This window comes from Mustelus asterias, chromosome 1 (genome assembly GCF_964213995.1).
Source record: "Mustelus asterias chromosome 1, sMusAst1.hap1.1, whole genome shotgun sequence".
In the NCBI taxonomy this organism is placed as follows: domain Eukaryota; kingdom Metazoa; phylum Chordata; class Chondrichthyes; order Carcharhiniformes; family Triakidae; genus Mustelus; species Mustelus asterias.
The window spans coordinates 57,159,362-57,184,578 of NC_135801.1; the positions used below are offsets into that span (position 1 = coordinate 57,159,362).

General features: G+C 40.3%; 1 protein-coding gene across 2 annotated transcripts in view; it reads right to left on the reverse strand.

The window, feature by feature from the left end:
* The window catches only part of sh3d19 (SH3 domain containing 19), a 155,399-nt gene that overhangs the window by 7,939 nt on the left and 122,243 nt on the right, over positions 1-25,217 (reverse strand). For both annotated transcript variants that reach the window (XM_078212491.1, XM_078212482.1), the window contains 8 exons: positions 20,807-20,847; positions 17,896-18,154; positions 14,804-14,872; positions 14,132-14,272; positions 11,927-12,002; positions 8,617-8,747; positions 6,855-6,928; positions 3,834-4,057 (listed from right to left, as the gene is read on the reverse strand). In XM_078212491.1, the coding sequence (XP_078068617.1) occupies positions 3,834-4,057; positions 6,855-6,928; positions 8,617-8,747; positions 11,927-12,002; positions 14,132-14,272; positions 14,804-14,872; positions 17,896-18,154; positions 20,807-20,847 (1,015 nt within the window). The remainder of the gene's footprint in view (positions 1-3,833; positions 4,058-6,854; positions 6,929-8,616; positions 8,748-11,926; positions 12,003-14,131; positions 14,273-14,803; positions 14,873-17,895; positions 18,155-20,806; positions 20,848-25,217) is intronic.

The window sequence follows — 25,217 nt, forward strand, 5'->3', positions numbered from 1 at the left end:
AGGATCTGGCAGATGGAGTATAACGTTGACAAATGCGAGGTTATTCACTTTGGAGGAAATAATAGCAAATTGGATTATCTAAATGGAAAAAAATTGCAACATGCTACTGTGCAAAGGGACCTGGGGGTCCTTGTGCATGAGACGCAAAAACCCAGTCTGCAGGTGCAACAGGTGATCTAGAAGGCAAATGGGATGTTGGCCTATATCGCAAGGGGGATAGAATATAAAGGAGCAGCACGCTCCGAAAGCTTATGGTATTTGCTACCAAATAAACCTGTTGGACTTTAACCTGGTGTTGTGAGACTTCTTACGATAGAATATAAAAGCAGAGATGTCTTGCTGCATAGGGCGGCACGGTAGCACAGTGGTTAGCACTGCTGCTTCACAGCTCCAGGGTCCCGGGTTCGATTCCCGGTTCGGGTCACCGTCTGTGTGGAGTTTGCACATTCTCCTCGTGTCTGCGTGGGTTTCCTCCGGGTGCTCCGGTTTCCTCCCACAGTCCAAAGATGTGCGGGTTAGGTTGATTGGCCAGGTTAAAAATTGCCCCTTAGACTCCTGAGATGCGTAGGTTAGAGGGATTAGCGGGTAAAATATATGGGGGTAGGGCCTGGGTGGGATTGTGGTCGGTGCAGACTCGATGGGCCGAATGGCCTCCTTCTGCACTGTAGGGATTCTATGATTCTATGATCTGTACAGGGCATTGGTGAGGCCGCAGCTGGAATACTGTGTGCAGTATTGGTCCCCTTATTTGCGGAAGGATATATTGGCCTTGGAGGGAGTGCAGAGAAGGTTCACCAGGTTGATACCAGAGATGAGGGGTGTTGATTATGAGGAGAGACTGAGCAGATTGGGTTTGTACTCGTTGGAATTTAGAAGGCTGAGGGGGGAATCTTATAGAGACCTATAAGATAATGAAGGGGCTGGATAGGGTAGAGGTGGAGAGATTCTTCCCACTTAGAAAGGAAGCTAGAACTAGAGGGCACAGCCTCAAAATAAAGGGGGGTCAGTTTAGGACAGAGTTGAGGAGGAACTTCTTCTCTCAGAGGGTGGCGAATCTCTGGAATTCTCTGCCCACTGAAGTGGTGAAGGCTACCTCGTTGAATATGTTTAAATCACGGATAGATGGATTCATGATCGGTAAGGGAATTGGGGGTTATGGGGATCAGGCGGGTAGGTGGAGCTGATTCACTTCAGATCGGCCATGGTCTTGTTGAGTGGCGGGGCGGGCTCGAGGGGCTGGGTGGCCTGCTCCTGCTCCTATTTCTTATGTTGTTATGCCAATGACCATGTCCTCAGCTGGGATTCTCTGGTGCTACTGCAATGAATGAAGGATTGGCGGAGGACCAAATTCTCCATTCTCGTTGACACTGGGGTTTGGACAGACAAAATTGGAAACCCCACCCTTAAATGTTTAAAATTCAATTCCAACAGGGATGCAGCTAAAGGTTTCAAATTTTAGTCAAACCTCTGGTGTAGCAAGAAGCATGAGAGCAGATATCCACTCCATCTGACGAAGGAGCAGTGCTCCGAAAGCTTATGGGGTATTTGCTACCAAATAAACCTGTTGGACTTTAACCTGGTGTTGTGAGACTTCTTACTGAACAAGAAGCTAACAGCACTTTTGTGAAAATTGGACAGCAAAGCTGGTGATCAAACATGCGGAAATTCAGAAATTGCTGTGCAAGTTACCCTGCTCCCCGAGATGCTCCCCAAACACACTCACTATCTGACTCACTATTCAAATACACCGAGAAGAATGACGTTGCTGCATTTACTTCATGGACAGGGACTAAAATTATCAAAAGAGTTTCATTCTTTCATAATTTAATCATTGTTGGAGATTTTTTTAAAAACTTTTTTTCCCCAAAACGTTTTCCTGTCTTCCTCTTTTTCTCTCTTAATCCAATCTTTTTTCCCTCTCGTTTCATTTTCTGTACCTGGCTTGACATTGAATTCACTATTATAATTGACATCTCATGGTTCAGACTCAGTGCTAGCTTTTCGCAATTCTTCAGTCTGATTATTTAAAGAGATACACCATTGCTTGCACTGTTCACACAAACCCCAGATGCCCTGTCTTGGGAGTGGTGCTTTTTGGCTTGCTGTATGACTGGACTTTGCCAAGCGCAAGCCCATAGAAAGTTTATGGTCAAGTGAAAGTCTAACAAACTGAGTGGCTCAGAACAAAACATGGTCCAATGCCATAGAAAAATGTTACATTTATTCAATAAAGAGAATATCAGAGTTGTAAAGGAGCATTTGAATTTACTTTGGAAAGTAGAAGGAAAATAGAATTTTTGCAAGAGATCACTAATTGTTTCCATGGGTAAATTAGCAGGGGTTTAGGAAAGGTCAGATCTTAATGTTGTGACATCTGAATGTTAAAACTTAGTGACTGCTGATGCTATAGTGACTGCTTTTGTGGGAGAAACTACCAAATTGTTTGAAAGAGCAGTTGGATAGAAATTCGAGGCAATTTACTGAAACGTTTTCCACTTTTAGAAATGTGGGTTGTTAATCTCACCACTTTTATTTAATGATAAAAAATACAAATGCTAACTTCAGTTTCTGTTGGACGAGTTTGCTTTACACCACACAACACCATTTCTTCAGCCAAACAGAAATTTAGCCAATCAGAATTTATCTGCAATAACTTTACTTTTCTCAAGTGGTGTGGCAACCACTTAACTATTAAAGTAATGACCAAGAATATGAATTTAGCTGTAAATGTCAGGAAACTAATTAAGCATAGCATCACAATTACACAGCCTGACAAACTAACAATACCGTTTCTCTGATTATGGAAGACAATTTTATTACCTCAGGTGATGGACCCCAAGTATTTACTCCCATGTATAATCAACAGTTGAGTTTTAGAATCATAGATCAAGTTTAAACTACAATCAAGTTTTACAAATTGTATGCAAAACCTACTTCCATAGCTTGCATTATAAATGTGGGGTAATCATGCAACAACAGTTGCAAACAGCTGTTGGATGATCAGATCTCCAAGAAAAAGTCTAAACAAGAGTTGGCAACCCTAATTACACCGTTTGGCATGGCAAGATGGTCCTAGGTTCGAGTGCTTTTACTTAAATCAACCTGTTTGGTTAGACCAATTAGGGATTCCTTGGTTAGGTGGAGTGGTGCACAGATGCAAAGTTTTCTTCCCAGCAGTTAGATTTTGTCCTACTGTTCTTGCCTCCTGCTGCTGTACCATGGTCTAGCATTAATGGAAGCTCATCAGAGAGACCCAGATATAGATTTACAATTAAAGAAACAATGGGGAGACAGCAGCCTTTAATTCTCCTTCACTCAACCATTCTCAATTCAAACATGGGAACCTAAGTTTTATTTTCATGATGATATTCAAGTTAAGGTAGAAGCAAATTAAATAAAGGAGGTGAGTTTTATTGGCAACTAGACTTTAGACTCCAAACTCATGGTTAAATGTCACCCACATGAGATAATGCAATTTTAAAGAAACAGAGTCTCATTAAAACACAAGGCAGCTTGGAAACCTCTCTCTTCTACCATTATGTCCTACCTCCCATCTTTCCAGGTCTCATCATTATCTTCAACTTCAGATGGGCAGGTGAGTGTAGAACTATCTACCATACAATAAAGCTCTATACGAATGCAGGAAATCAGCTAATCAGTTCACAGAGTTATGCTGGGGATTGCAAATCCAAGGCAGGAAGTCCTTCACAGGACTGAATTTACATTTTGAAGATTTCTTTGTGCGTTGTAACTTTACTGGCTCTGATTAGATATTTTGAAGATTTATGACACTTCACGGTTCTCGGTCACTCAAAAAAATATATTTTGCTCACCTGGAGAGAGAGGTGAATTCTGTTTAGCTTGCTGCTCAGAGGTTGGTATATCCTCAACAATCTCTACAAAATTTAGAGGGAAAATTCCACAGCGGCCTTTCAGCTGTCCTCGAGCCCACTCCTCACTCACATACTCCTTCAGCGCAATAACATCCCCTTCAAAAAAAGTGAGTTCATCAGCCTGATCTCCTTCAAAGTCGAACCGAGCCACACATCGAGGTCCCCTGGATGATAAGTGATTGTAAATATCAGTATCACACTATTGTACATTCAGATTTTACTTTGCAATTCATTGACTATATGTAAACACCAGATTGGGTTCCCTAATAATGTTTCAATCAAGAACTAACATTTAATAAAATACACGTTACATGCTCAAATTGCTACCAATAATGTTAACAACTGGTATATTTGAAAATCATCTCATACAGCAATATTCACATAACAAGTGTGAAGATATCCAGGTAGATTTTTGTGGTCCTAAGTTCAATTCAGTTCTGTATCAATGGCACAGCACAGTGAGAAGTTCAGTGTGTTGACTATATACAGTTTTTTGTGATCATATCACTAGCACAATAATTGTTCACAGCCTGTAGTTGGACACATTTTTAGCCCTTTACTAAAGCTGAATGGAGACATGGAAAAGTAGTGTTTTCCAAAAGTAAAGAGAATGGAAACCCATTGTGGAAGCAAGAGGGAGCTAGTTAGGAGTGAAAATGCAGCCCAGCATCCCAAACTATGTTCTATGGCTGGCAAAGTGTACATTGGGATGCGAGAGGTGGAAGAGAAGAAGATTGGACATTTTTGGCACAATGGAGTATCCTCTCTATAGGATATTAGAGTAACATTCCCAGAATGAGCTGCAACCTTAAAGAGAAAGGATTAAAACATCCTTCACACTCAATAGCACTATCATGCTTCTAATGGAATTTGACTTCAAGTCAGATTAGTCAGATTAAAGCATGCCGCTGTCTCTCTGGTCTTTACTTGTGCTTCAACTGGTAAGGCAATAGTGAATGTGCACAGTACTGCTTTGGTCCAAAGTCACTTGCCTCTTGTTTCTCCTGTTCTTCCAGGAGACCTGAATTCATCCAGCACTCAGCTGCCCATATCCTAACTCACACCAAGCCCTGTTAACCCATCATGCTCACTGACCTTAATGGATGTCTGGTCAAGTAACACCTTGATCTTAAAATTCTTATACTTGCTTTCAAATTCCTCATGGCCTCATTCCATGCAATCTCTGATCTCTATAATCTCTATATTACTTCAATTCTGGATTTTTGTACATCCTGATTTTTATCATACCATTATTGATAAAACCATCAGTTGCCTCGGCCCAAGTCTGGAATTCTCTCCTTAAATCGGTCTAACTCTCTTCTCCTTTACTACACATCTTTTGACCACCTATAATAATATCTCCTTATGTGGAGTGGTATCAAATTTTGTTTTACAACATTCCTGTGATGCACCTTATAACCTTTTACTACACTAAAAATACTGCACAAAATATAGTTGTTGAAATTACTAATATTCTTTTTCCATGATCTATTCAGCTTTAGTAAAATTTGAAAATGTGTCCCTTTCCCAACTGCATGTTGCAAGTAATTGTTCAAATAGCTGACCACAGAAAAAGATATGCAGACAACACACTGTATTTCTCACTGCACCACTGGAAAACATTTTGTCCAAATTTCAAAGACATTAGCAAAGTTTTGCACTGAAAGAACCCATGGCACAAAGCTTTCTCATTAACTAAGCAATAAAAAAAGGACAAGTAGAAAAGCCTTTATAAGGCTCCCTTCACAAACAATGCTTTATCTTCCTCTCTCTTTAAATCATCATTTCCACATCCATCAACGCCTAACAATACTGGATGCAGCTTTACATGTGTTTATTAATGGTGAACTAGATCCTGATTAAGTAGCCAAATTAGATCCATTCTGCCATATTATTAGTAAAGAAGCCAATAGCAGTGTGCAACATGGACAGTGTTTGAGTGCACGCGACTTCTGCTAATGTTTATATTTGACACTCCAATTGCACTCAGACAGCCATAAATAAATTCCTTTTCCTTTATTTTGTAACTTAATATTGATGGAATCAGGCAATTTGATTTTATTTTCTTCACTGAATATGGTGTCAATTCTGGGGTAAAGTATCATCATTGCTACCATCTCTTCCATACCTTAGCAAAATAGCTGTTCGTTCATGTGAGTCTAGAAAGTTATTTAACTTTAGAAACACTACAACTGAATTCACACATCTGTCTTCACTAGAAAAAGTAACTGGTTGTTTTCCCCTCCCGAACCCAAAGGTCACAATTTAGCCCAAATGCAGGATTAAACCTAGGCCTTCTGGTGTGTACCACTCAGTGCAACACTACATAATTTACCCTCTGATAATGTATTCTGTGACCGTAAGTAAAGATGGGTGGTTTATTTAAACCAATTGTGGTTCAATCTGAACTTGGAAATGAAGGACAAAATTACATTGATTTCAATGCGACAGAGGTTGAGTGATGGTGCATTTATGGTTGCAAGTTACATAATGTGATAATTATGCGGCAAGTTGCAGTTGGACTACTCAACTGTAATACTGGTCTGCATTCACTAAGCTCAGAGCAGCATTATTCATTCACTCTAGTGTCAGTACTGCTAAAGCTGACCCCAGTGTTGCCTACACCACATGATGGAGTCTCATTGCTTGTACAAATGCAGCTTTATTTGTGCAAACCGAGGACAGACAAATAATATTGTTCTTTTCAAAACTGACATAAAATGTAATGAAGTGATCAAATAAATAGTCCCAATAAACAAAAAAACATAACGGATTGATATGAATGTGATATGAATTGCACTTGGCTGAATGGTAAATAAAAAGGAATAAATAAAGCATTTTCAAATAGCAAAATTTACTGCATCTGGAAATCAACAATTCAAAGGGGAAATATGTTAAAGTTCAACTAAGGGACTAAATAATTAATCAATGATTCAGGATTCCTGGAGTATTTAGGCTTGCCTGGCAAGTGAAGTTGATTTAAATGCAACTTTCTTCACATTGCTCTCCTGTGAATCATCTGTAGGTAAATCAACCTATCAAAAAGAAATCAGTCAGGTTACAACATTGTAGTCATCAGTACTCAAAACATATCTCAAGAATAACATAATCAGACATGTGCAATACTAACAATGGGAATTTTACAACATTTAATAGCTCCTCTATTGTGGAATATTCATTTCAATAGTTTCCTCACATGGGGAATTCCGAAGCTCAAGCAGATTATCATGAAGCTACTGAGTGGAATACTTTTTAAAAAGAGGAAAAGAATATTGATGGGAAGTGGAACAAGTCTTCACTGCTGCTTTACACACTCTGAATGCCAAACCCATTCTGAATTTTTTTTTAAAAATTCCCTTTTTCAGGATGTGAGTATCGCTGACAGGGCCAGCATTTATTGCCCATCCCTAGTTGTCACTGAAATGTTACAGGTGGTGTATTTCAAAAGAGGGAAAATCAAGCATGATTCCCCATTGTGAGTGCTACCTAGTGGAGAAGGATAAAGAAAAAGAGAGGGTGACCTGGAAAAATAGGAACCGGTTTTGTTGTCACAGACATGGCACCTACATATGTAGGGAGTGTAGCCTCTGCAGTTGCAAAGTCACCAAACTTACTTAGCCCTTTCATTTTGCCGCTACATCCTATTTCCACTTGGCGATTTGCTTTTGTAACTCACCAACCTTATTCATCAATGTGTGTGCTTACAAACGTGCATTCTAAATACTTCTTATTCTCATAGTCCTTCTTAGTCAGCTCCATTTAACATGGTAGTACTGCCTTCTTTAATACTATCCAGCACTCTCATTCCTTTATGTACATTATTCCTTTTTGCTATTTCTTTATTCTGGTGCCCAGTTCCTGCCAATTTAGTTTAAACCCTTCGCAACCACACTACTGAACCTCCCGACAAGGATACTGTCCAATCCCTCTGCCCTTTGGAGGGGTATGAGGCTGAGGAGAAGGCAGCTCGTTGTGCTGCTGGAAATGGTGTTGCTACTTTTGTTCTTGCCATTCAGGAGAGGGGCATGGTGGAGCTGCCCCTATACCTTGGTGATGGTTGGCAGCAAGGAAGTGTTGTCAGAGGTGAGTGAAGTGTCTTTCAAGAAAGTTTGCAACCACTTGTCAAGCAGTAATATCACTCTCAGAGAAGAATTGCTTTGAAGGGCAGCCTCTCACCTGCCCAGGACTGCATCTCCTTGGTTTCACTGATGAAAGGCTTCCTAGCGTGTCAAGTTTCACTGAAGAAGCTCTTCCAAATGTGCATTCACCTCAACCTCAGTGACTCCAGTGAGTTGCTAACAGATGTTAAAAGTAGATGTCCTGCCTAGGAAATCCAGGGTTAAACAAGTTCTTAATTGCTGTTGATTAGTTTCCTGCTAGATCCAGCGGAGTTTTCTGATGGCCTCAGAACCAATGTTAAATTCCGGGGATTTAACTCCCCTGATGCACATAAAACCCACCTCCTCTTGTCTAGAAAATTTCCCCATATTTTCTGTTCTCAAACATGACAACATCATTTGGAGAGATGGTAGATGTAGAGAGCTGCCGATGAAACTCTTTCATTATGACTTATTAGTTTCAAATAAGGAGATGAAACCAAGAAGGGACCAAGGAAGAGAAATCAAAGGAGTAGATTTATCAAAAAACAAAAACTTGCCCAAACTGTTAGTACTAAATCAGGATTAGTATTTTGAATTGAGGAAAATGTCAACCAACAACTTACAATAACTTTGACAAAGTTGGCAGGAAAAATCCCAGTATGCCCCTTGCATTTCCCATTAAACCATTCTTTGTCCAATTTCTCCAGCAAGTACACAGTATCTCCTGACTTAAGATTCAGTTCATCATTTTGATCTGGGAAAAGAAAGAAATAAGGAGCCACATAACCTCCAGCTTACATCCAAACATTCTCATAGTAAACTGACAGTTTGACACCAATTTCAAACAGATATTAACTTTGATTATGCATTTGTATAGACACATTTAATTTACTTCACATACAAAGCTGATTTCCCATTAATCTACAATTAGCGTAAAAAAAAGGTTTGGATCTGAACTTGATTGAGAATGAACATGAATGTTACATTTCCCTTTTAACGGGAAAGTGGGAAAGTAGCCGGGTGCAGATGTTTAAAAAGTTTACCTACTGGATCGTATATAAATTATATAAATAATCCCCTGAACTAATACTGTCCCTCAAGGAAAGCCAAGACTAAGGATGGCACAGTGGTTAACACTGCTGCCTCACGGCACCAGTGACCTGGGTTCAATTCTGGTCTTGGGTCACTGTCTATGTGGAGTCTGCATATTCTCAGTGTCTGCGTGAGTTTCCTCTGGGTGCTCCGGTTTCCTTCCACAGTCCAAAGATGTACAGGTTAGGTTGATTGGCCATGCGAAATTGACCCTAGTTGTCAGGGGGATTAACAGGGTGAATGTGTGGGGTTACAGGAATAGGGCCTGGGTGGGTTTGTGGTCGGTACTGGCTCGATGGCCCCCTTCTGTACTGTAGGGATTCTATGATTCTAAGTACTCCCCTCCACTTGAGCAGGAAATAAGCAGAGGCAAGAAAAAATTACATTGTGGCCCCACTAGAAGTCACTTAAGAGATGCATTGGTATAGGTCAATGATTCACACCATTGCTAGATCATGGAAATTACAGTGACTGCAGGGTTGTGGACAATTCAGAGCCCACTCACAAAACAAGGGGAATGTTGGTCAGTTGTTCACTCTGCCTCTTACCAGCTGGTACTACGTGCCGAAAGTCAGAAGGATGAACTCAAGAAATATAACCTTAATAGAAAGTTCAATAGCAAATCTCATCTACAATCCTCTTTTATTCTGACTGCAAAATACACAGAAAATTCCAGTAAAGTTCGAACCTGAAAATTGATGCATTGCAATTACAAGCAATTGTCTGTTCCTTGACTGACAGAGTCACATTGTGAGTAATTAGCCTGTGTGGGGCACAGGGAAAAACTTAGGAACAATTTTGTTAACAGTATACTGTTCCCATGGAGGAACTAGAAGTGTGTCTCTCTTCTATTATCTTACATTTCCTGGTTCCCCTGCGATTACAGTCAAAGCTTTAAGTGCCGGTGGCGTGTGCGGGAAACATTCTGCAGCTGGGGTAGCTGTTCATTGGTGAAACCCATCTTCAGCTGACCACACAGCAGCTATGGGTGGCCAATAAACCAAGCCTCCTGGTCATTCAGGGAGGTTCTTCATCATAGCCAGAAATTTTTAAAAGGTATTTATCAAATTTAAATTTTACTGGTAAATATTCCACATTGCATTGATTTCATTTTATTCATGTGTGCATCATCATTATTTTTTGAGACTAGCTTCACCAGAAAGTTATTGGCATGGCACATACTGATGGTTACGGGGGAGTTAGAAACATTTATTTTATTGTGAAAGAAGCAATGTTGTGTTTTGTGGTTAACTCTTTATTGAATGTTCATGTTAGTGTCCAATGTTGGACTGTGGGACATGGCTGAACTTGCAGGCTGAGTTGACCGTCCCTTCTCTGCATTATAAAGGACATTATTTAAGATAATGCTCAGTGGGGATAATTGAAATGTTGTAGGTGAACTCAAAACCCGTAAGGACTCTGCCAGCCAACGCTATGAGATGGACACACATTTGGAAAGTACTGACATTGCCCTATAGTCCCCTCTTTTCTTACCTTGACTGACTGTTCCCCCACCCTCCTTTGACTACATCCAGGACATCAAGCCTTTCCCATTTCGCTACATCATCCCCCCAATCTCACTCTTTGTTCTCTCCTGGATCCTTTTCCACTCTATGTCCCTGATGCCACTCCACGCAATCCACCCCTTACCACTGACTCGCCCTTGTCTGTCCCAAGCCTGCAGGCAAGCTGTCATTCTCCTGCTCCCCTCCCTTGTGTCATAAAGTTAAATAAAGAAAACCACTTACAACAATTGCACAAAACTGACTGGTGCATGCTACCTTTAAACAGATATGAATCGGTTGCCACCAGATTCTTGCGCACTGTCGACTTTATCTTGAAGGTAGAATGTAATTTTAAAATGCGCTACACTAATGAGTGCTCATGGCATGCAATATATTACTAGAATGAACCCTGTACGGGCTGACGTGAGGTTCAACATGCCACAAACACGCCGCCACTGACTTTATTGATTTCATATTGCACCTCATTAAATTACCCCCCATGCCAGGTTTCCCACACTTGTGGCCTCCATAAAATTCTTCTGACCGTGTTATTAAACAAAGCTTTGAAACTTATTCCATCACCAATCACATAAAAGTATGTAGGACGATTTATCAACCTAATAATAAATAAAAGCTTGCCCCATATATTTAACAGCTTATTTTTAATGCTAGGGTCAATATAGAACATAGAACATTACAGCGCAGTACAGGCCCTTCGGCCCTCGATGTAGCGCCGACCAGTGGTACCAATCTAAAGCCCCTCTAATCTACACTATTCCAATATCATCCGTATGTTTATCCAATAACCATTTGAATGCTCTTAATGTTGACGAGTCCACTATTGCTGCAGGCAGGGCATTCCACGCCCTTACTACTCTCTGAGTAAAGAACCTACCTCTGACATCTGTCCTATATCTCTCATCCCTCAATTTAAAGCTATGTCCCCTCGTGCTAGCCAACACCATCTGAGGAAAAAGGCTCTCACTATCCACCCTATCTAATCCTCTGATCATCTTGTATGCCTCTAGTAAGTCACCTCTTAACCTTCTTCTCTCTAACGAAAACAACCTCAAGCCCCTCAGCCTTTCCTCATACGATCTTCCCACCATACCAGGCAACATCCTGGTAAATCTCCTCTGCACCCTTTCCACATCTTTCCTATAATACGGCGACCAGAACTGTACGCAATACTCCAAATGCGGCCGCACCAGAGTTTTGTACAGTTGCAGCATGACAATATAATTTTTAAAAAGTGTAATATTGAGCAGCAGATGATAGTTCGGTAAAATATTTTGCTGAAAGTGCTGGACCTTCCCAGAATTGCAGAGTTCCTTACCTGCTGTGAAGTCATGCAGTACTATAGCATGGGGAGCACTGCTTTCTCCAAGCTGCTGTTCAGAAGGGAAAGGTTTCTAAGAAAACAGAAGACAAAGAAAATGGAAATTTATGTCCTTTTCACTTTTTCCAATGCGGAGGTAAAAAGAGAAGCAAAAAAAAATGAAATACAAAAGAAATCAGAACAAAAGTGTTACAATTACAAAACTTATGTAACTCAGCAGCTCATGATCCAAGCAGCATAGAATCATAGCATAGGTCATCTGGCCCTTTGAATCTGACTCAAGATAACTGCCACAAGTCACCTGACATGTCTGGTATTACAAGTTGGCCAGTTTCTACAAATTTCAAATATACACTAGAATTAAGATATGCCAAGGCATCCTCCTTTGGAATTTCACACCTGCTTATGTCAAGAATTACTTCAAAAATTAACTAAAGTGTACTGGCTCTCACCATTTGAATTTCTACAAAGCTACCTTTCAGGCAATGACAGAAAGTCTACCAGGACAATGGCCATATAGGCGTTCTTCCTAGCTCATCACAGGGAAGAACAGTCCATTCAGAAGCAATAAAGAAACTCATCACCTGGGCCATAAAACAATAGCCAAAGTCTGTCCACACAAGAGCTAATCAATTACTTCCTGAAATCATTATGGGGAGAGAGGTCATGCAACTAGAGTAACCAATTTGAAATGTCTTTAATTAGAACCCGTGAGTTGCTAAAATGACAATTTGGCAGAGTCTGCCAAAGGAGCAGTAACATCATCACTCTCTTTCTTTAGTTTAAATGTTACAGTTTGGAATCCATCACAGAGATAGAGAATTTCCATTGAAAGGAACAAAGGTGCAATATCAACAACTTTTGTAAAAGACGGATAATGTCTTAAAAAAAAAATACTGCCTCCAGAAATTGAAAATTTATATCTGCTTCAATCTCACCGAAATTTCAATATCACAATGGGAAAAATCTGCTTTAGCCACAAATACCAGCAAACTCTCAATATTTTTACGCACATAAGCTTGCTAAAAGCTGTGTTGCAATTGTCAGGATGTGGGTTTACTTTTCCATCTCAACAGCCTTATATCTTTACCCGGTTGGGTTTTTAGTTTTTAATTAAGACTAACCTTTGTGTTTAAACTCAAGACAGCCTGTCAGATTGATTTATTGCCTTGAGACACTGAATAAATACCTTTGTCCTTATAAATTACAACAAACTCCGTTATGATCAATGAAGGAATGAGAAAGAAAGAGTGAGTTCTGACATGTCCTCACCAATCGTAACAGTATCAATATAAATCAGCACCAATATCATGATATAGAGCAAATAAGTGACACAGCTAGTATGCCTCTGAAACCCACTGAACTGATGGTTCGGCAGTAAATCATTGTTTTAATTGGGAAACCTGGAGAGAGCCAAACATGACAATGAAGACTGTGGAGTTCTATAACCTGCCCACAAACCACAGTAACTCCCTGGTCTACAGCATATCCAATGTAAGTTGGCCAACAGCCTGATTGACTGCACCCATCAAGTAATGGAAGACTTACAGGCTTCAAGACATCAGACACAGTTGTATTTTCTGCTGTAAAGACACTTGCAGCTACCATGCTACATGGGGCTGGAATACCTAATGGTCGTAATGATCAGTTTTAACCGGAAACTTGGCAGTACCTGCTTCCAGGCATGCTGCAATCATAAACTAATAGAAATAATGGCATGGAATGGCACAGAGGGCATCCCTTCTCAAAACTACTTTATGGAGCATCACATCAACATGTCCTTCGAACAGGAGGTCAGGTGCTGCTCTGTCCCTTCAGACCCATGTCTACATCATGGGTTTCCTTTCTCTTCATCTTGACTCATCACTTATTATTCTCACCATTAACCACCTTTACCAAGGTTTAGGAGTTGAAATGTCTTTGAGCTTTTCCAAAATCCATTGCGACATTCCCCTTTAATTCTCTGATCCCTTTAAATTTCACTTACACAAAACGTTACATTCCTACAACTTGTGCTCCCTGCACACAACCTCATCTACAACTAGGGCCAATTATAATTAAAATAATGAAGAAAAATTGGTTGTAAATAGCATACTTTCTTTCATACCAATGTAAAGACCATTGCCATTTAGGATATTTTACAACAGAATTTAACATGGCTATTCCACTAGGTTGAACTGCAAATGCGCTGCCCACACTGACCTTGCCAGTCCCTTTCACCACCTCCTCATCCAGTGGAGTGATTATCTTCAAATGAGATGAAGGAACTTTGCCAGTATCAAGCCCCTTTTGGCACTGGAAAGACTGGTCCATCTGTTGTTGGAGAATAAGGACTTCACCTCGCTATTGACGCAGAGAGAAAAAAAGACAAAAATACAATTTTAATATTAGTTTACATTTTACTGAGCCCTTCCCATTATCTCCCATCCATTCTTCTACGAGATAGCCACATGTCAAAAATATATCAATGCAACCCATTCCTTACAACGAGACTAAAACAGATTTATCTTCGGTGATTCCAAATAAAACTAAGACAGAAAAGAAATCATTTGAAATCAGTCCATTGCTGGTTTAGGCTTTTTCTCAAAAAGCTGTGCAACTCCGAATAGTTTCCCCCAATCACCAAAAAAAGTCAATTGCTTCGTCACTTGAAGCAACTGTGCTCGGTCAGAGCGTTAAATGATGGAATCATTAGAACTCTTAACCGTAGCATTTTCCATTGAAAATTTTTTTTGGCAACATTAAAATTAAATGAAGAGTTTCAAGGTGCTACTACATTGTCCTCACAATTGATTCAGAGCAACAGTGTCCTTGCTTGCAATCCCTCTGCAATATTCTATACAATACAGACTGTCTACTGGAGGTCTATCTCACCTGGAATGACAGTTCTCCTGGGACCCTGGAGTTGACATCACATTCAGCAATTCCGTGAGGCACAGGCAGCTGAAAATACATTGTTTTAGCAAATATAAAGCTGAGAATTAGAAAAAGGAAGATAAAACATTCATTTATAGAAATGTAGACACATACGAACAGGAGTAGGACATTTAGCTCCTCAAATCTGTTCTGCTATTGAGTGACATAATGGCTGATCTGCAATCCAACTGCAAATATCCACCTCTATGTCTTCAAAATATTCCCAAAGCTAATGATTTATTTTAAAGTGTTCAAACTGTTTTGTAGGAAAACGCAGCAGCCAATTTACACACGGCAATGAGACAATTGAATAGTTAAGCAGTTTTTGTCAATCTTGATTGATTAGTGCAATAGGATCATTTATATTCAACAGAGAGCTTTGATGGGGCCTTGGTTTATTAGTTATGAGAGACGGTACCTCCAACAAAGACAAGACACACACGCTCAGTACTGAAGTGTCAACATAAATCAGTGCTTCCTAAACTTTTCCCCACTGCAACCTCATTTTGAGGCTTGAAAGTTGCCATGATCTCAGAGTGTGAGCCAGGAGGGTGGATAGAGCTTTGAGAGTGGGGGAGGGATGAAATGAAGAGCTGAGAGAATAGGAGGGGTGAAGGTGGTTGAGAACTGCGAGAGCAGCTCACAACCCTATCCACAGTTTGGGAGGCTCTGGCTTAGATTATGTGGTCAAATCCCAGAGTTGTGCTTTAACCAACAACTTTAGAGTCAGAAGTAAGGATGCTGTTATTGAGTCAAAAGGCAAAACTCAAAAACCTGGTGTAATAAAAGCTCATCACAAAGATGAAGTTTTGTCTTCACACAAGACAGCAAGCTGCATACCTTTTTTATTATGTGGAGATGCCGGCGTTGGACTGGGGTGAACACAGTAAGAAGTCTCACAACACCAGGTTAAAGTCCAACAGGTTTATTTGTAGCAACTAGCGCCACTAGCTTTCGGAACTGGCTGTTCCTTCGTCAGGTGGGTGGGAGTTCTGATCACAAACAGGGCACAAAGACACAAACTCAATTTACATGAATAATGATTGAAATGTGAGTCTTTACAGCTAATCAAGTCTTAAAGGTACAGACAATGTGAGTGGAGGGAGCATTAAGCACAGGTTAAAGAGATGTGTATTGTCTCCAGCCAGGACAGTTAGTGAGATTTTGCAAGTCCAGGCAAGTTGTGGGGGTTACAGATAGTGTGATATGAACCCAAGATCCCGGTTGAGGCTGTCCTCATGTGCCTTGTCTGTACCTTTAAGACTTGATTAGCTGTAAAGACTCACATTCCAATCATTATTCATGTAAATTGAGTTTGTGTCTTTGTGCCCTGTTTGTGATCAGAACTCCCACCCACCTGACGAAGGAACAACCAGTTCCGAAAGCTAGTGGTGTTTGCTACAAATAAACCTGTTGGACTTTAACCTGGTGTTGTGAGACTTCTTACTGTGTTTACCTTTTTTATTGCCAGATCATAAACATACAGCTTAATGCACTCAAGTACAATGTTATTGCAGTAAAATTATAAACTCAAGTTTGCAGAATGTGATTCTAATTTTGCTACACATATCAAACATGAAATCTCGTCTTCCAACCCTTCTAAATTGGATTTTATGATCAAAGATAAATTTCTATCTTCAGCTGGCTTGGGGTTGCTACCTTCATTACTAAACATGTATCGTCCAGGGTAATGTGATTTTTTCATATATGGAAGAGGACTCATGAACATTTTGCAAATTCCTGTTTGAATAAGCTCACACTGAAATATCAGGATGTCAATTTTACAAGCACAATACCATCAAGTCAGAAGGTGAAAACCAAGTTCCAATTCAATTCAGATAAAAAGTGAACATTTGAAAATGCAGTTCTGTCAGTATGAAAAACTGAGCTCGGATCATGTTTCAGCTGCTGAATGTGCATTTCCAGCCTTTTTAAAAAATATTACTGAAAAGAGACATTTTGTCAAAGCTTTTCATCTTGCACTCTTCAGGACAATCACAAGAATACCAATGTCAGGGAAAACAACAACTGACGTTGTATTCTTGCGATTGTCCAGTGCAAGACTACAAGTTGCGACAAAATGTCTCTTTGCAACAATACTCAAGTTCTGTACTCCCAAATGACTATTTTTTATATTACAAATTTGCAATTAGATTCAGTGTTTTCTGGTTGTTCCGCATTTTCTATCTGACACTCACTCTTACATTCTGTAACATATAGGAATGATTCTGAAATTAATTTTAGGACAACATTACAAGAATTAAAGTATCTGGGGCAATTTTAACTGGGTGATAGTGTACAACAGGCAATGATAACTGTTTACACATCACTCCATTTCAACAGCATAACCTCAGGAGGGGTGGGAAGGACTAGCTTGATGTTTTAAAGAGGATATGAAGTGCAACACACTATGATGTCTGGTCTCTGCCATTTGCAGAGAGGCCCAGGCACAACCTGTTGCTCATTAAGCCAAAGAATAGCATGGAGAAAATGGGGATGAACAAGAAAGTCAATTAAAAAACACAATTAATTTTATCAGTACAAGAGGGCAAGTAGTGTTGGGTCTTTGAGAAAAATGGTACTCTTTCTAATTTACCATTTTAAAATTTAAACTATTCCAGAGTGGACATTTCAGTCTTTTTTATAAAGAAAAGAACAAACACCTAAAATCTAAATAAACAAACAGAACTCAATTGCAATTGTAATTAGCTTTAAATCAGCACTCAGTGTTTCAGTTTCTATTCATGGTCTATGCTGGGTGGATTGATATCAGCTGCAATTGGTAGGTGTTCTACAATTGGCCTCAACATAGTGAGGAGGGGGAAAAAAGCCAAGATCCCTGTTGTTCATCACTATCCAGTGGATTTAGATGGACATTGGGCAAGATGAAGCTGGTCGGTAATTATCTCCTTGGTCAAATAATTTTCCAACATTCCCTTCTGAGATTGTATCTGTATCTTGAAACTGCATCTGAACCTTCATGAGAAGTTACATAGAGGAAACACTGCTGATATTCTCAAAACTGACCAATGTCTCTGCCCGTTGATTACCGTGTACTTATTGTAGAGTGGATGACCAGGAGCTGGTCGAGGTGGAAGTTCAGGGCGTTTTTTCTGAAAAACCTGACTTTTTGGACGGATCTTGTTGAGGGCACGTGGGCTGCTTTTTCCTGCAGTGTTGTTTATTCCCAGTTCAGATGAAGAACGGCGGAGATGGTTTGGTGCAGTAGAAACCTTTGGAGGAGGAGGACGAGCTGGACCAGCTTTAGCTGGGGGAGGTCGTGCAGGAGGCACTTTACCTGGAACTGTCCTGGAATATAAAGAAGCTCCAGTCACACGGTCTGAACAGAATGCCTACAGGTTGAATGAAGTCAAATCAATTGTAACTTTTGTTAAAGTTCTATATAAACTTGAACATTCGTCAGAATTATGTTTTACATTTCACTGAGGCGTTGCTCAAAGACTTCTCTTAAATTAACTCACACATTTTCCATTAAAAATACCAAGAGAAAATGCTATAAACAGTCTTGTGAACAATGGCCATTAATCATAGCTGGTACTAACAATATTTTTTTAAAATGTTATACCACTGAGATCAAGAGCTCAATCTTAAGTCTGGGGGGCGACTTAGAAAATCAAAATCAGACCCCAGTATCAACAAAAAAAAACCAAGCCAGGTTAGCAAATCAAAATGTCAATTCCTCAAAGTGATGTAGGAAAATCAAGCAAAATCCTGCAAACTGCATAGTCTGTTAATCAACTCCCCAGCCTTTTTATTTAAATTCGATTGCTCGATGGTAGTTTATCATTGTTCACGTACAGTAAAAATTCACCCATTTGGAGATAGCCTCTAGTTTAAAATTTGCATATAAATAAATGGATCTAATTTAATTCAGCAAGAAGATTGGAAGTCTCCTATCTATTAATACATAGGGACAGACACACTGGTGGACTTGAAGGGGAGAAATTTCATCTTCCATTTGCACAACAAATACAGCTGAGACTGGTGGAACCAGATTACTCACCTCTCCTAAAGCAGTTTATTTCTTGCTGCAGATTGATTGTACCAGGCACCCTGAAGATGGTAGGGGTGGAAGGATCGAGGAAAAAGATGGTGTGGGAAAAGAAAGAGATGGCGAGTGACAGGAAAGTGTAAGGGAGGACCATGGGAAGATGCTGTTCATAGGGTGGAGAGAGATCACAATGAAGTTAGGGGCCGTGGGGGCGCGACAGGACCACGGGGGTGGGTTTGAGGAGCAGTGGCCGGCCTATTGGATCAGGCATCTCCTCGCTCCCTTCAGCGCTCAGGTTGTCTGTCTCTCAGGAAACATTGGCTGCAGCTGTTGAATTTAATTGGCTGCAAAAGACCGAGGAAGGCAGCCTCAGCACCATATTAAAGTCTCTCAGGTGCCTTTCCATAGCATAGAATCTCTACAGTGCAGAAAGAGGCCATTTGGCCCATCGAGCCTGCACCAACAACAATCCCACCCAGACCTATCCCCATAGCCACAAGTATTTACCCCATTAAGTTATTTATTTATTTTAGCCCCCCCTGACACTAAGGGGCAATTTGGTATGGCCAATCAACTTAACCCGCACATCTTTGGACTGTGGGAGGAAACCCACACAGACACGGGAAGAATGTGCAAACTCCACACGCACACTGACCCGGGGCTGGAATTGAGCTTGGTAGGTTTCTCATCTGCTCCCTAAATTGGAGGTAGGACTTATTCATGGTGGGTTTGGATTAGGTTCCACACTTCTACTGTAGCATTTAACTGGCTGGGATCAGTAAACTTAGCACTGATCAAGGTCAAAATATGCATGAATATTTCTGATCTGTACACTGGATTAAATTTACCAAACGAATGGAATTCAGCATCATTATTCAAACACAATCTTAGAACTTTAATTATACGAAGTGGTTCAGGCTGTGAATTCAATGACTGCTGACTTCTGAGTTTCATGGACAAATCTACTGGCCAATATGACTGACTTGTTAAAAATACTCAAGTCACAATAACTTGACTTGTGTCTGGAATATTTAAGTTACGTCACACATTTAACATCTTCTAGTTCTGACAGGTCAGCTGCCTGTATTGTTAACTACACATGTTTGGCTCACAGGTGTGGCCTGTGCCTAATAAATTTTGGGCTTTTCCTATACATGTTAGCAAACAGTAACACTGAAATAGTCATAACTATTGAATCCTAGAGTGAACATAGATTATACCTGTTGACAAGGAAACATCAGATTAGACTTTACAACACATTTTCGCTACGACAGAGAGGGATTTTCCCATCTCTGTGCACCTGACCTGGGAGCAAAAATCTGGGCCTCAGCGCATGAGATCAGAACAAACAGGTTAAAGTTTTGAGCTGGACTCTTTATCTGAACTTAAGGAGAGCCTGAATGGCAGTCCACATTTCTCCTCCACATATGCTGAAGGACCTTGCGTATTTACTGCATTTTCTAGTTTGTTTCAGATTTCACATTTGTAGTTTCTCTTTCTACTTCTTATTTTCATTAGGGTGGCTGATGTGGGGTGGCACAGTGGTTAGCACTGCTGCCTCACAGTGCCAGGGACCCAGGTTCCATTCTCGGCTTGGGTCACTGTCTGTATGGAGTTTGCACGTTCTCCTTGTGTCTGTGTGGATTTCTTCCGGGTGATCCGGTTTCCTCCCACAGTCCAAAAGACATGCTAGTTAGGTGCATTGAGGGAGAATTTAGCATGGCCAGAGAACAGGTGTCGGAGTGTGGCAACTGGGGGAATTTCACAGGAACTTCATTGCAGTGTTAATGCAAGCCTACTTGTGACAATAATAAATAAATAATAATACATTCTATGCAGGCTGCCAAGGTAAACAGTTGTCCATAATTTCTGCTGAGTCTGCAGTTTCACTTTTAGAGACACCGAAAGTAGATTGTTATATAATCTGCTTCTGAGCTATAAATACTTACAAAGGCTGGCTAGCAGCTGGTCCTGGCACATCACTAAGATTCTGAAAAAGTGAAAAGAAATTTTAAAAATAAATAATGAGATTAATAACCACAAATGTTCAATAATTTAACAAGCCAGCACCCAACAGAAATCTGAATTTGTTCTTACAGTTGTTGCCAATGATTTTATGGCCAAGGCCAAAAAAAGGGATGGAAATGAGTCTTGCAGTCCATATATGTGGAGTTGGGTGGGGGAAATGAGCCATTGGCATCCGTTGGGGAAGTAGGTATGGAGAGAGGATTCAAATCCATTTTTGAATCATCATCAAATACCAATCAACCACGGGGAGAAAAAAGTCCAATTTTCAGGATTAAATACCTTCTCTGCTTCCAGGATGAACACAATCACAGGAATTTAGTGCCATTTGGAACACAAAGTAGCCAATTGCTTTTGTTCCTTGATTGATATCACCAAATAAAACTTGCTTAGTTAAGTGAACTGGTCGGGGAATTATAGAGACACTTTCAACTCCATTGCCTGGCAGTAACCTTGCCAGCCCTTTATATTGTTTTGAGAACTAATGGTGACGAATAAACAAATGATCCACCCCTTTAAACGAGCACTTCCACATTATTGTAACAAAACAAAGTAAAAGGAAACCTTTTAAATTAAAGCATTGTTATAAGTGTCGATGATGTACTTCAACCCCTGTGGCACACACAGGTTGCAGAGGGCCTTAAGTGGACCGGTGGACACTGTATGCTCTATCTCCAAGGACACCTGGGCACACATGTAACCGTGGAAGAGAGGCAGAGAGTCGGACTGAACAACACCCTTAACTGCCTGGACCGGTTTATGGTCACCTTGGCCAGGCCCAGGAGCAGATCAATGAATAGGCCCTCCAAACTGTCCACTCCTCATTGCACCAGGTGGCCAAAGACCTGTGTGGGACTGAAGTGCAACCAAAACCCAAGGAGCAGCTCCCTCAATTCCAGCCCTTTAAAGAACCAACCTGATTGTTATTCCATTGAAATGAATATGAATGGAACAATCAGACAGGCTCTCTGCCCAGGCAGTGAAGTTGAAATCCAGTTTGCATTTGGCTGAATTTTATAGTCACTACTGGGCAGGGATGTAGCTGTGCAATAACAATTTACATTTATATGGCACATTTAACATGGTAAAATGTTTCAAATCAATTCACAGGAGCATTATAAAACAAAGTAAAAATTCTTCCTCCCTTATTTTTTGGTGTTAAAGCTGTTTACACAAACAGGGTGGCAGTGGCATCGTGGTATTGTCAATACACGAGAATCCAGAGGCCCAGGGTAATGCTCTGGGGATCTGGGTTCAAATCTCACCAAAGCAGATCGTGAAATTTGAATTCAGTAAAAATCTGGAATTTAAAAAGTCCAATGACCTTGAAACCATTGTTGATTGTCGTAAAAACCCATCTGGTTCATTAATGTTCTTTAGGGAAGGAAATCTGCTGTCCTTTCAGTCTGGCTTACATGTGACTCCAGATCCATGGCAATGTGGTTGACTCTCAAATGCCCTCTGAAATGGAGGGCAATTAAGAATGGGCAATAAATGCTGGGCCCAGTCAGGGATGCCCACATCCCGTAAAAATGATTTAAAAAAAATTAAACTCCGAGATCTATCCACTGATTTCCACAATTATTCCAAATAATGTCTTCCAAACTGTAGTAATTTCTCACACATCTTAGCAGTATTACAGATCTCTTCCTGGCCTCTCACGATCCAATACCTTTTCAACTCTGTGACTTTACTGAACTGTTCGCTATCTGGTTCCCAGTTTCTTCTGCTCTGTTAACTCCAGACTTCTTGGAAATTTCTCTTAATTTCTCTAATTTCCTTAACTAGCTGGACTTTAGGTTTCTAGAATCTGTTTTCTTAACCAATACTCCAGAGTATAGCTTTTGTTCTAGCAAGGCTGAGGGAGATATTCCCTCTTTAGCCTTCTAAAGCCAACTGCTTCTGGCCAAACTGTGAGAGAGCTGCCTCCTCTCTCACTATCTTTCTCCTATTGCAATCAAATTAGCTAAACTAAAACTTAGCTTCTCTACCTTACAAGGCCCAAGTTGCTAAGCAACTACTGCTGGTTTATTTACTCTTCATGTTGTAGCTCTCTCTAAGCATTATAGAATTACAGTTGGTATTGAAACCAATCCTCACACATACATAGCACTACTGCAAATCTTTTTCTGGCCTCTCAAAATCACACACATCATCATTCAAATTTGTGGCACTGACTTCATCATTGTCACTGACTACTTTACGAAATACCCCATTACTCAACAGCAGTATAATACATCGGGCACAAGTGTTACGCACAGTTGTTAGGAAAATAAAGGTAGTTAATGGATTTGTAATAATAAACATTAGAAATTAGGTATAGTTTTAAGTGGGTTTAATTTAATGTTTCTGTGCCTGGAAGGGTAAAACCTATAGTTTGATTCATGCTGGACAAAGGTATATAGATCTAAGATTGTGGATATCTTCCATTTTCACTGGATTAGACAATCTGCTAAGCGTATCTGATGAAAGCATCAAGTTACCTGGCTTTCACCTAATCTCAGTTGTAACCTTGAATGTTTATCAAGGAGATGTTGCAATTTTGGCAGTGCTCTGGATTAATGGTTTTCACCAAATAATCTCCAGTGGTTTGTGGTCAGTCTCTACCAAAACCTTTTCTGAAATAGATTAGGTATGAAAATACACGATTCCAAACATTACAGCTAATGTTTCCTGGTCAATGTTGAGTAGTTGGATTAGATTACAGGCAGAGAGGCAAATGCATGCTCCCAGAACTTTCTCTAAGGCATCTATCTCCAGGGTATTTGCCTTTCTGGGATCATAAATTTGCAACATCGATGCTTCTGATAATAATGGTTTTGGTGTTTCAAAGAGGTATTGGTGGTCTTTGTACCACAAGAAAGACACACCCTTTCCTGCTCAACAATTCCCTCAGCATGGATGATTTTTGAGCAAAATTGGAAATATAAGATGACAAATAAATTAGAGAGACCTAAACATCTTTGAAATTTATCCTTATCTTGAGGAATTGGCATGGGCATGGCTTTAATATCCTCTATTTCACTAGAATCAGGATGCATGCTATGATCTGCTATGTGTTGGTGCACGTTTCAGACTGTTGAACACCAATCCTTCAATATGTGCAGTTTGCATCAATACGTGCAGATTATGGTCACATACTGTACTTGCTTTGTCCTTTCCACAACAGCAATGTCATCAGCAGTACGGATACATCTTAGAACAGTGCATGTAGTGCAGTCTATGTGAGCTTGAAAGGCTCACAGATAGTCTGAAAGAAAGTCACTGAAAACAGTACAGCCTAGTTGGGCTATGAAATGTAGTAAGCTCTTGGGACTTCTCCACGAGATGTGCTGACCAGTGGCCATGCTTGGCATCAAGCTTAATGAAGTTTTTCACCTGCAAATCTCAGATTGAATTCACCTAATGTGGGTATTTTGTAAGGACAATGTTCAAAGCTGCAGTTAACGTTGTGGATTGAAGCATCATTTTTGATGCATGTGATTGTGTGGCACCAATCTGTACTCTTCTAATGATTCTGTATTTCTCCATTATCAGGCTCAACCGTAAATTTGTCTTTTAAGTGGATGCTGGTGGACCAATTGATGAACTTGCATTTCCTGCAAGTGTAATGTTGCAGCTCCCATGAAACTACCAATTTTGTCAAAACATTCTTGATATTTCAATGTTAGTTCAGGAACTGAGGTGATAGGGGCCTTTAGTATTCACAATGGAGAATATCTGTGACACCCAGGAGGATTGATTGGACTTGCAATCCAGGACTATGGGTCCTGCACATGGAATTAGTGAACCGTTGTATGCTGAAAGTTGCTCAGCAGTAGTTTTGCTATGACTTTCCATGTTTGTGGATACATGTCAATTAGAATCTATGGAGGTAGGATGTTGGCATTTGCCCATGTCAGTTTTGGCCAATAACAAATAGCTAATTTGATTCTTGGCAAACACGTTGGATGGTGACAATAGTTATGTTTTCCACAAGATTAATGCATCAGCCTTCGCTCTAGTGCGCTGACGATGGTCCTTTCTGTCACATGCTGTGCAAAATTGATGGAAAGCTGGGCACTCCCTTAGTGCAAGCAGAAGTCCGTACCTTCACAGGTCTTGCTAGATTGGAGTAAGCTAGTGAGCGAGTAAACAATTGGGGTGGTACGTAGGACCTATAAAGTTCATTGACCTATGAGGATCTCCTTGTATTTATGTCCATCCTCGAGTAGCTTTTCGATGCTTTACGTTTTGGACTTGCCTAGCAGATCTTTCTGGAATTCTTCTATAAGAGTGGGTGCAATCACCAACACAACAATTCTGTCTGCTAGCTCTGCATTTGAAAAATCACAG